General features: G+C 30.0%; 2 protein-coding genes across 4 annotated transcripts; one reads left to right on the plus strand and one right to left on the minus strand.

The window, feature by feature from the left end:
* Window positions 1-1,845: 1,845 nt before the first annotated feature.
* Window positions 1,846-2,588, plus strand: LOC114166191 (calcium-binding protein KIC). Its single transcript, XM_028050874.1, has one exon. The coding sequence runs from the start codon at window positions 1,944-1,946 to the stop codon at window positions 2,319-2,321; it is 378 nt and encodes a 125-aa protein (XP_027906675.1). The 5' UTR covers window positions 1,846-1,943; the 3' UTR covers window positions 2,322-2,588.
* Window positions 2,589-4,129: 1,541 nt separating this feature from the next.
* On the minus strand, window positions 4,130-7,174 carry LOC114166850 (serine/arginine-rich splicing factor RS31). Of its 3 annotated transcripts, none has more exons than XM_028051715.1 (6): window positions 7,069-7,174; window positions 6,759-6,881; window positions 5,384-5,496; window positions 5,046-5,269; window positions 4,594-4,971; window positions 4,130-4,504 (listed from the first exon to the last, which is right to left on the minus strand). In XM_028051715.1, exons 2-6 carry the CDS (start codon window positions 6,862-6,864, stop codon window positions 4,474-4,476), a joined length of 852 nt encoding a protein of 283 aa, XP_027907516.1. In that variant the 5' UTR covers window positions 6,865-6,881; window positions 7,069-7,174; the 3' UTR covers window positions 4,130-4,473. The 3 variants fall into 3 exon arrangements, with proteins under 3 accessions (XP_027907516.1, XP_027907517.1, XP_027907518.1); XM_028051716.1 differs by having other exon boundaries at window positions 6,759-6,867; window positions 7,069-7,166; XM_028051717.1 differs by lacking the exon at window positions 7,069-7,174 and adding an exon at window positions 5,624-6,049 and having other exon boundaries at window positions 6,759-6,942.
* Between the last annotated feature and the right edge of the window lie 4,857 nt (window positions 7,175-12,031).

A 12,031-nucleotide genomic window follows, 5' to 3' on the forward strand; every position in this document is an offset into this window, starting at 1 on the left:
CGTATTCGATACTTGCGTCTTCGTCAATCATTCCAAGTACCCTACAACAACTTGAACAATATTTAAACCAAAATAACAAAACATTTCTAACTTTCTTGTTTTGTTATGTGGAAATAGAGCATCGTCTTTATCCCACTCACTCATCAATCACAACACAATTTCGTGAAACCTACTTCTCTTTTTACTTCTTTAAAATCCAACTTTTTTTCATCTTTCACACTTCAAATCAACAAAACTTAATTATCAAAAGCTGCTTATTAGTTTGCGCACATAAAAAATTGTCACTAAACAATGATGAACTATGATTGGTAGAGTTGTGAAACACGTGAAGAGGGCATTGGTTCAAACCCTAAAATAAAAAATAAAAAAAGTAAAACTAGATGTTGTGCTATGATTTGAGAAAATAAAAATAAAAATCTTGCGATTGAGAATTACATGCCCCATGTGGAAAGGTTGGGATTTCACAACAAATAAATTATTATGGCACTTGTCATATATATGATTGATTGAGAAGACGACAGAATAGGAAAATTTGATGGAAGAGAAGAAAAAATAGAAATGGAAGAGGAAGCTTCATGGAAGCTAAACTCTGGAACAGTTCCTGCAACTCGAGATTACGTCTGAACAAGAATATCCTTTTGTTCCCACCAAAGGCACCTTCCTAGAAACCTTCCAATGTATATTAAACTCATCATCAAAATCAAAAATCAAATTATAATCAATACCGTGCACATGAATGAATGAATGAATACATATCTACTTCTCAATCACACACAAAAACCGTCTTCTCTAGATTCCTCAACTTCTTGACTTGGTACAATTCCCAACTCTTCGATCCTACTTAAATATTCTTCCAGCCACTAATTTGTCTCTCCTAGTGAACCTTATCATCTCAACTTCGTTTTCTTTTCTAGACATCATTGCTCTTCTTGATAGTTATAAGTCGTGCATTGACTAGAGATAAGACGAGATTATAGTTTCATATTATAAATTGATTTTGTAAGATTAAATTATATTTAAAGTTCACTTCTTAACAAGTATCGAAGTTGTCTGAATCTTATTCTAACAAAATTTTGTCTTTGTCAGATATGTTGTATTATATCTATTATCAGACCACCATTATTAATGTATTGACTAAAAATAATTTATAATATGTAAGTGGTATAAATGTCACCTTACAATTTGATTTTATAAGATTGAGTTAAACTTAAAAGTCCATTTCTTCATATTAATAAAAAGATTTATCTTATGTTTATGACTTATCCTCCATGTGTATACTATACATGAAATTGGTGAGAATAACAAAGAAAAGTATGCATCATGGGATGGTTGCAAGTGTGGACGATCAAAATGCAACATCTTATTTCTTTTTCAATTTCTATGGACGATTCAAATATAACATCTTATTTCTTAATAAAAGAGAGTTACACATAAAGAAATAAGAAAGCAATTAGTAAGAAGAGTCTTAGTCAAAATAACTACCAAAATAAATAGTAAGTCTCATATTAGTTCTTGATTCCTATAGTAAAAACTGTGTAAAGCCAATAAAAAATCCACTTCCAAATTTGGTGGTACAAACTAAAAAGGAAATGAAATTACAATTTCAATGATTTTTCAATTCTCTTAGATTAAAATTTATGGGTAAAAAATGATTAGTTACATTTCTCAATAGTAAGTATAACTAAAATAAAAGTAAATAAATTACGCAACAAATAAACGAGTTTTAGTAACTCTTTTTAGAAATTGAAAAATCCAAGTGTGAATGAAGCTTATGATTTATTTTTGTTAGGAAGGAGTTGTTGGAAAAGGAAGAACTTTTACATGTCTATAAAAGAGGACTTGTCCTAACGAATTCTCATTGAGTCTTGATTGTTATATAATATAAAGTGTTGGAAAGTCGCTTTCTCCTTTGGAACGTTGAGAAGAAGAAAAAGAAGAAGAAAATGGAAAGCATGAAGCAAAGCAGCAGCATGGAGACAGAGACAGAGACAGAGTTTGAGGACTTGCTGCCATTGATGGCAGAGAAGCTTGATGTGGAGTCCTTTGTTTCAGAACTGTGTGGGGGTTTCAAGCTTCTGTCAGACCCAGAAACAGGTTTGATAACAAGTCAGAGTCTTTTGACAAATTCAGCTCTTCTTGGCATGGAAGGCATGAGTATGGAGGATGCAGATGCGATGGTTAGACAGGGTGATCTTGATGGAGATGGAAAGCTTAATCAAACTGAGTTTTGCATTCTCATGGTAAGGCTCAGCCCTGGAATCATGGAACATGCTGAGGCATGGCTGGAAAAGGCAATTCATCAAGAACTCACCAAGTCCTAGATATGTTCTTCTTGTTGTTGTTGTTCGTTCTGTCATCAATTCTGAGTTACATCATGTATCAGAATCTTATCTGTTTTGATCTGTGATGCAACTGATGAAACTCTTCTCTGTATTGAAGGGGTGTTCATTATTAATGAAATGAGTTTCTATGGTCATCCAATGATAGCCAATATCAGATAAATTTTGAACTTTTTTTTCTTCTGTTATCTTGTAAGTGTTCATAGATAAATTTATCTCAAGAAAGGTATTAGTGTCATTTGATGGTTTCATCTTGGGAAGACAATATAGTTATTGGTGAAATGATTGAGCGAGTGTTGAAAGAGGAAAAGTCAATGAGTTTTGAAAAAATGATGTCGAAGATGCAGACATGAGAGTGTTAAAGGAGGGAGTGGCATTAAGTTAGAGCCACAGATTCAGTAAATTGAGATGAGAAAAGGACTATTCTGATTCATCATCACATTCAGTGGTTATGTATGAAAGGATAAAATAATGGTGGATGGTTTTTCTTAGTTTCTTTAAATCAATTTTAGTTTCTTTCAAAGATGGTTTGGTTAGTTGGTTTCGTTATTAACATCAAAGACAATTTATGTGGTTATTACTATTGTTATCATTATTGTAAAATTTGCCTTTAATTAATTATTGAAGTCACGATAAAAATCAAATACATGTATAATAACTTTTGAAATTGGTTGCAATTTCATCCGTTAGAAATTTTAATCAATAAACATAAATGTGCTTTTGTTTTCAAATATTTGTTCCCCTCACTTTCTAGAAGTAAAATTTACTTACGAACTTCCTTCAGAACATCATTAGAAAGAAAGGACGTGATTTTTAGTGTATCACAACCCTAGTAAGAAGACAAAATATTAAAAACCTACTTTATTTAGTTATTTTAAAATTAAAAAAAGCTCTGTATACATTTCATTTACTTAAAAATAAATTAAAATTCTAGTGAATGGATTAATAAAATTTAAATTATTTAAAGACTCTATTAAATAGATAAAACAAGAGCCACTCTCCTACTATTTAGGAGTTGAAATTTGAGAAACTTTGACCGAATTAAAAACTTTTGTTATATTGCTCTAACACTTGCCGAATGCCGACGGCTAATTATTGATGCTTTCCGCTAAAAGTTTAATAGTAACACATTATGCAAATAAAAAACTTCAAACGCGCCTGCCATATAAAACATTGCCTTTACGTTTTCACGAGTATAAAGTGATTATCTTTAACTTTTAATATATATGTTTTCATTCTTAAAAAATATATAAAAACAAAATAAAAGCTCAATAGTATTTAAAGGAAAAAGGTTATCAAATCGAATAGCACTTAAATAATATAAACATTTTTTTGATAGACTTAGCTTTTAGAATTTATTCATTGCAGAAACATGCAAGGTTAGGGATGCACATGCGCTTCCCCCCTCACCGTTAAAATCTTATCTGAAGGATTCAAACAAGACGCGAATAATAAAGGTCATTACTATTCTACCCTCAAATTGAAAATGACTAGAAAAAAGCCAATAGCTGAAAATATTCACCCTGTTTACCTAACATTCTTTCCCAACCTTACCTAAATTTTCATACAAACCACCAAATTACTTGCCTAAATTTTCATAAAAACCTAAAGTAATATACCTAAGGTTTCTAGTAATACTACTTAGGCAATTCAGACAGCTACTTTTACCAAGAATTTTTTTTTTCTTTTTCAGAGTCAGTTAGTATATAGGAGTACTAGATAAAAACAAACATGAGGTTTCTTTTGCAAAAAGAGGGTATTTAAAATAATGCATATCACCGTAGAATCAGTGCACAAGCAGTTTAACAAATAACATTTCTTTTGGAGCACAGTTGATTACAAATTCTGCAAGAGCGCACTCATTCACAATAGTGTCAATACTAGGCTACGAAAAGAGAATTCAGCTGTAGCAAAGCACGATGTCATTGAAAAAATATGCATCAATAATCCCACACTAAACAGGGTCTCATATTAGGTCCCTATGGAACCATTGGCACTAATTGCTAAGTAAAGACGCAAACCACATTAAACTCAGAAGTACCCTTTACTACATAATGTACCACTTGCTATTCTAACAACTAGAAAGTGACAGTGCCATTGTAGCCTTTCTTCTTACTCTAAAACTGGGCTTCCCTTACGTTCTAGACCTTCGCACCGGAGAACGGCTGCAGATAAAGCAGAATAAATAAGCTGAAAGAGTAATAAAAAAAAGAGGTGCATGAAAGGTTTAAATTTACTGATAAGAATACAATACCTGCGATATCTACCAAATTCAGGACTCCTTGGCTTCCCAAAATCAGGACTCCTCGGCTTCACATAATCAGGACTCCTTGGTTTTCCATAATCAGGACTCCTGCGCCTGCCATAATCAGGACTCCTACGCCTGCCATAATCAGGACTTCTGTGTCTGCCATAATCAGGACTCCTCCGCCTGTCAGGTCCACCACCGTTATACCTATCATAGACAGGACTGCGTGGACGGCCATAGTCAGGGCTTGGTCGCCTGTGATAAACTGGACTGGGTGATCTATCATAACCACCTCCTCCTCTTCTAGGACTATCATAATTGTCACCCCTCTCACCATCATCCCTCAAAGCATACTCCACAGATACCACCCTGTCCAAGATCTTACTGCAAGTGTAATGAAACCCAAAAATTAATATTTGTAGTTATATACTATAGGACAATATAATTCCATTACTTACCTCATATTTGTACACTCTAAAGCTTTAGTGGCATCTTCTTGAGTTTCAAACTGCACAAAAGCAAAGTTCCGGCGAATCCGGACATGAAGAACATTTCCATATGGTTCAAAGTGTTTTTCTATATCCCGAACTCTAGTTCGGATTGGATCAAAGTTAATCACAAACAGGGTTTTTGTTGGCCTCTGGTTTGCCTTTGATCCATCACGATGGCGTCCTCGTTCACCCTGCCAATGGAAATAAAAGGAAAACACTTCCATTAAAATCTGGTATGATACTATTATTCTAGTCCTCTCATCAATAAATGAAACCAAAATATAGTCACGAAAACATTATCATACCCTAGCCCACTCCACAGATAGCCTCCTCTTTTCATGACCAAATGGAACATTGTCAAGTGCACGAATTGCTTCTTCCGCATCTCGCTCGTCCTCATAATAGACAAAAGCAAAACCTGCAACAAAAACTAGTATTAGAGGCATAAATGATTATTAAAGACATCAGCATGTTATCCCTCACCAGAAGTACATCAGCCAAACCAGGAAATCATTTTCCCTGTCAGGAACAAAGGAATACAACACCTGAATATAAGTGAGGGCTGATGCACATGAAGCTGTAGAGGCGTTGAATGAGGAACAAAATCATGATTGCAAATAAAGGTTAAATCCAAAATTCAGATCTGAGACTGCTAAGCATGCTTCTCCATTCAGACAGCACAAGTGATTTCAGAAATAGAATGGCATGACTTGACAGAATTTCATTGATCCCCTATTTTCAGATAAGCTATGCATTGCTTAATAAATTGATTGATGATCCCACTAAGAACATTCTGGTGGAAATGTCAATGTTGGGAGATGGTGAGGTGAGTGACGAATGATCAGATGAGAAAATGCAGATCAGTGGGTAGAAGGAGAGCAGGCAAGCAAGAAGGTTTTCTTCCAAAAAAAATTTGCAGAGGTTGGCAAGCCAAGACAGAAGCTCAGCATGTTTCCCCTTAGTAGAAGTTCCTGCGCCAAAACAAACACTTAAAAACCAGAGGATTTTCTTTCCAAAGGCATTGCAATTGTGGCTTCCATTTATTTCCTATCAGGCCATAGGAACCACACATTCAAGCCACAAAAGCAGCCATATGCTCACATCCAAATTCCAAAACACGGCCGCCCCATTTAGATGAACGTCTTATTTTGTTAATTTTCTTTAATGGCCGTAAATAAGTCCTTTGGCTCCTCATGGAAGCCCAAGGTAAACCCCACAAGCCACACTCTTTGGACTGCCTATAAGATCACTACTCAGACTGGGGGTTTAGCCACCCTTAAAGTTTCTCGCCCCTCTTCAAGAATGTGTTCAAGAACGTGTTCTGTGGGGAATCGAAACCATTGTCTTTCCCCACAAGCTCAGTGTGTTGCCCACGAGCCACACCCTCTCTTTCACTCATACACTAACTTCACAAAATTAATGACACCTAATTGTCTTAAAAAACTCTAGCTATTTACACTAAATGACACAGCACATAGGTAACACGAAATCTGTTGGACAACAGGATAGGGTTTGCTCACAAAAAGTTGATCAACACAATAAAGTCAATAAAAACAAAATTGTACTTTATCATCACCATTTACAACACAAGAGAAACTAATGAAAAAAAATGAATCAGACAAAATCCAAATTAAAAATAGTTTGATTACTCGTGTGAAGATACAACCATGAATGTTTTACCAGATTTCATGTCCACGCGGTCAATTCTTCCATACTTTGAAAACAATCGTTCAAGCTCCGATTGACGAGTATCGTACTCCAAGTTCCCAGCAAAAATCGGTCTCATCCTCTTCGCACAAATCACTTTCAGAATTAAAATTGTCAATAAATTAATCCAACAAACAAGACATAACCAAGAAGGGTGTAAAACCCACAATGCCCTAAAACCCCTATATCACTAACCCCACTTGGGCGTTTCAAAAGTTTGAGAGAAATCGCAGAAAATTTCTTTACCAAAAACCCTAATGCGTGAAAGAAGGAGAGAGCGTACCTGACAGAAAAATAAAGGCTTTCGAAATTTTTTGGTGTACAGAAGACTGGAGTGATAACTTTAAATATAGTAGGGTAGCCTGCTGAGTTGGGTTTAATCCAATTTCCTAATGAGCCCAAAACGAAAAACCCTAATCTCAGTTTTGTTTTGTTTTGTTTTTTGTGATGTTTATTCTTGGCCAAAATATAATTTTAGTTCACTAATATTTAACGATTCCATTTTTTACCTCTAAATAAATATTTGATGGATTTTATATTTTTTATTAATCCTTCGGTCATGATATAACTATTATATTGATTATTATGTGATTTTAAAGTTATGTTCCACACAAGTTTAATATATTTTAAGTTTTGTTTTTCAACATCAAAATTACCATGAATAAGATAATTTTAAGTTATTTAATATGTTTTATTTATCACAAGTGAAAATATATGCGTTCATCTGAGTTCATTTTTTTATGATAATAAAATTATTGCTATTTTTATCATTGTAATTATAAAATTAAATATAATAAATTTTATAATTTTGTTGTAAATATTTTTTATTTATTTTGTAAGTAGTTTTATAATTAAAAAATAATTTTGTTTATTGATCCATCTTGATACACAAGAAAGAGTAATCTATTGAATCAAACATATAAAATTTCACATTATATTTTTAATTCAAAATTTGGTCTGATTTTTTTTTTACTTTTCACTTAATGATAAAATGGGTAAGATCTTATAGGACCAAGTAGGAATTAAGGAATGATGAAAGAAAAAAAAAACACAATAAAGTAAATAAAAATGTAGTAGAAGAGTTTTGATTCCAAACCAAAAAAATTCAAACTTAATTGAAAATGATTTTTCTGATCACTAAAAAATGGGACAAAAGGATTGATTGTGAAAATTTTCTTGTTTTTATTAGAAGATTGGATATACATATGTTTAGTAAAAGAAAACAACAAATAATCTTCTTTGAGAATAATAAAATAAGGTTATTCAATTATAACATGAGAACATGAAACAAAAATTATCTGATGATTGTTTGTTCTAGCAAACCCCATCAGAGTCATTGTTAACCATTAGTCTTTAAGACATATTCTCAAAATACTTACATGAACAGTTGAGGCAATGGGTGCATGATTAGGTAATACTTCAATTTGTTCTCTATTAGTAGATAAAATGAGTTCCTTCACTTCTGAATCCCAAACAATTTGACTGGGGTCAATACACAAAGACTTAAAGTCATTTCTTCAAATTGCTCTCTGTTTTTAAGTTCGTAGCCTTCGTATTAGCTTCATCAATATTACCTATCAAATAAAAGGCTCATTCAAAAATATCATGTACTACTCCATAAATACTAAAATTAAACTCTCTGATTGTTCCTACTAGACCAACATATTTTTCAGCAAAATCTGTCAAAACTTCTACTAAAAAAGGGTTGCGATAAAAAACACTCCATTTTTTGTATTCTTGCTATGGTTAAGCAATTTTCTTTAGATAATTCGTTTAAACCAATGATAGCTATAATGTCAAATAAAAGGTTTTTCAAAAAGACCATTTACTACATAAATACTAAAATTAAACTTTCTAATTGTTCCTACTAGACCAACATATTTTTTTAGTAAAATCTGTCAAAACTTCTACTAAAAAAAATGTTGTGATAAAAAACACTCCATTATTTTATACTCTTGCTATGGATAAACAATTTTCTTTAGATAATTCGTCTGACCCAATGATAACTATAATATCTTGAAGTTCTTTGTAAAATTGTAAAATTCGTTTAACCCATTGAACAGTCTCAATTACAACCCCTATTGAGTTGTGAAATGACTTATTTGTCCTCATCTTTTTCTCCATATTTCACCTTCTTCTATAAGTGCACCCTTTCCCTTACTCTTCAACTTCTGCTTTCACCAACGCACCGTCTTTCTTATTCTTCACCTTCTTTTTCCTCCACCCACACTCATTTCCTTTACTATTCACCTTCTTTTTTCAGATATATAAATTACATTATAATTATAAATTACAATTAATAAATATTTTTAATATATAGATTATATTGTATATTTATGGTAAATTATTTATATTGTGATATGAGATTATTTTTATTTATTTTTAGTTCTTTAAAACTATTGAAATTTATTATAAAAATAAAAAAAATTAAATAAAAGAGATAAGTATTTTACAAAATCAAATTTATGAAAAAAAGATAAAAGATAACTTATATATTATGATGAAAAACAATAATTTTGAGACGAAATATCGAATCAAATTAAAATTAAGTAGTATGTTTTAAAGAATAAAAATTCAACTTAAAGTAAATAAGAAGAGGACAAAGCATATACCTTGACGAGAGTAGTAATAACTTTTAAATATATTTGTATTAAAAATAAATATTAAATTTGCATATGATAATTTATTATAAAAGTAAACTAGTACTAACTCGAGGGAGATCTTTATATATACTCACAAGGAGAAATTTATTAGTTATGATGGTTTTTATTTGATCTGCCTCAGATAAAGTTATGTAAAAACATATTTAGAGCTTGTACGTAAGTAGTACGAAAATTTAGATTTATATCCGAATTAATGATAAATAGTTTTTTTTTATAGTGGATATTAATTTCTGACCGTTAAGTTTGATTTACGATTAAAAAAAAATATTTTTCACCTATCAACTTGATATTTAACAATTATAACTTAAATATTATGATACGAGACAATAATTTTGAGTTGCTAAGATACATTTGAATTATTTTTAAACAAGGACAAATATTTTACTTATTTTTAGCTATTGTTTTGTATTGTACATTAATTGTTTGGTGAAGTTGTTTACTTATATTTTTAGTTAGAAAGAATTATTATTTATAGCTTTTGGTTTCATAATAATATCACTAAGGCAATTATTAAGAGAAAAATATTGTAAATTACATTAATTATCTCATAATATAAATATAAATACAAGTAATTATCTTATAACCAAATCATAACTGAACTATTCGACTTCTAACAAGATTATTTAAGAATAAAAGATTATTGCAAAATATATTATTCTATGATTAGTTGAGACACATATTCTTCAATGATTCATCAATTGCTATGCATCCACGTATTTATCCGCAACTATAAATCATTGGTGTATATATAATATAAATCTTGGGCTTTTCAATACTTAGTCAAACAATTTTGAAATTTAGAATATTGATTAAAGACTAATCGTTGTTTGGTAGGGTGAAAGGAAATAAAGGAGAGACAAAAAGTAAACAGTGAATAAAAAAAATTAATTTTTTTATTTTAGGAAATCAACTTTTTATTTATTTTTTCATATTTTTCTCTTCAACCGATTAACTGATATATATATATATATATATATATATATATATATATATATATATATATATATATATATATATATATATATTCTTATTGATATTTTCTTTTCTCTTATTTTAACCATCATATATTCACATATACCATAAGAATAAAATTTGTCCAATTTAATGCTAATAAATCTATTTAATTTATCATTATCATTGTAGTCACAACCAACACTTTACTCTTCTATTTAATTTGTTTTTTTTTTCTTTTTCACAAAAACCTACTTTATCACAATAACTTATTTTACGGTGTGTTTTTTCTAGGAAACTTAACGCGTGCGAATGTAAAACTCTATACAAAGAAAGTCGTGAAATTCAAAATCATCGTATAATTGGTTAAAATAATTAAATAATTAATATTAAAATATTAAAACAATAAATAAAATAAAGTTATTTTATTTAAAATTTGATAATTTATTTTAATATATTTTATATTAAGTTATTTTTAAAATTTTATTTTATAATTTAGTGTTTAAATATATTAATATACCAATCAAATATTTTAAACTTCTTATTTTATTTTTTACACTTTCCATTATTTTGATACAAATAACCTTAAATTTACTTTAATCTCTGCAATACGAAATTTTATCCAAATGAATTTAGTTATTTTTAGGCAAACGATATTAATTTTTTTAGACGTATTAAACAATATTTCACAATAATATTTGAAATAAAATATATCAAAAACATGTAAACAACTTAAATATTAATCTAAAATATTTTTAATATGTTAATAAAAAAATAATAAATTAGATTAAAATAATTATATTGATTTACTTTTTAAGTTTGAAGAATAAAATATATTTAAATTTAAAATAAAGACAAATTTTAATTTCATAGAGACTAAAAACACAATCCTATTTTTCTCCTTAAATTCATCTTTTTCTACCTTCTGAAATAAACAAAGTATTGGTTTTATTGGAAGAAGACATTGGAGCTCATATATGCATTTTTCTTGTGGTGATAAAAGTCAATGAAACTTATTTTAGTTTCAAACGTCAAGAATAGAAGTTGACAGAGACAAGTGTAGTTTGGTGATGTTTGTAAAATGCAAAGCACGAAACACGAAAGACATCATGGAAATTGAAAAAGAAAGAGGAAATTACATGGAAGCTTCCACACTCACAAAGTCTTATATGTTACAAATAGGTTTGGTATGACCAAATCACACTTAGTGGAAAAAACTAAAAAAAGAATGTTAAAAAGAAGAGAAAGTAAAGAAAAAGAAGAGACTATTATTATTATTATATTATTATTATTATGTTGGTTCAGTTTGTTTTAGGTACAATGTGTGGTACAAATTTTGAATGAGAATGATAACATGCAAATGAACGGTTGTTTTGTTTGGTATTTGCATACATTATTCTATCAAAACCTATGTCGTATAAAGCTGTTACTGATTATAATTACAGTTCCAACTTGTTATCATTATGACATTAACACTTAGCCTAACACCCTAGCACTCGTGTCTTTAAAGTATAACAAATAATATAATTGCATCTAAAAGAGCTTTTCATCTTTTTTCACGTTTCAAGCTATCTTAAACTTACTATGATTAAGGTTTTCAACGTTACAAACCTAAAATTTTACATTGATTTA

The sequence above is a fragment of the Vigna unguiculata genome, chromosome 10, assembly GCF_004118075.2.
Source record: "Vigna unguiculata cultivar IT97K-499-35 chromosome 10, ASM411807v1, whole genome shotgun sequence".
NCBI lineage: Eukaryota > Viridiplantae > Streptophyta > Magnoliopsida > Fabales > Fabaceae > Vigna > Vigna unguiculata.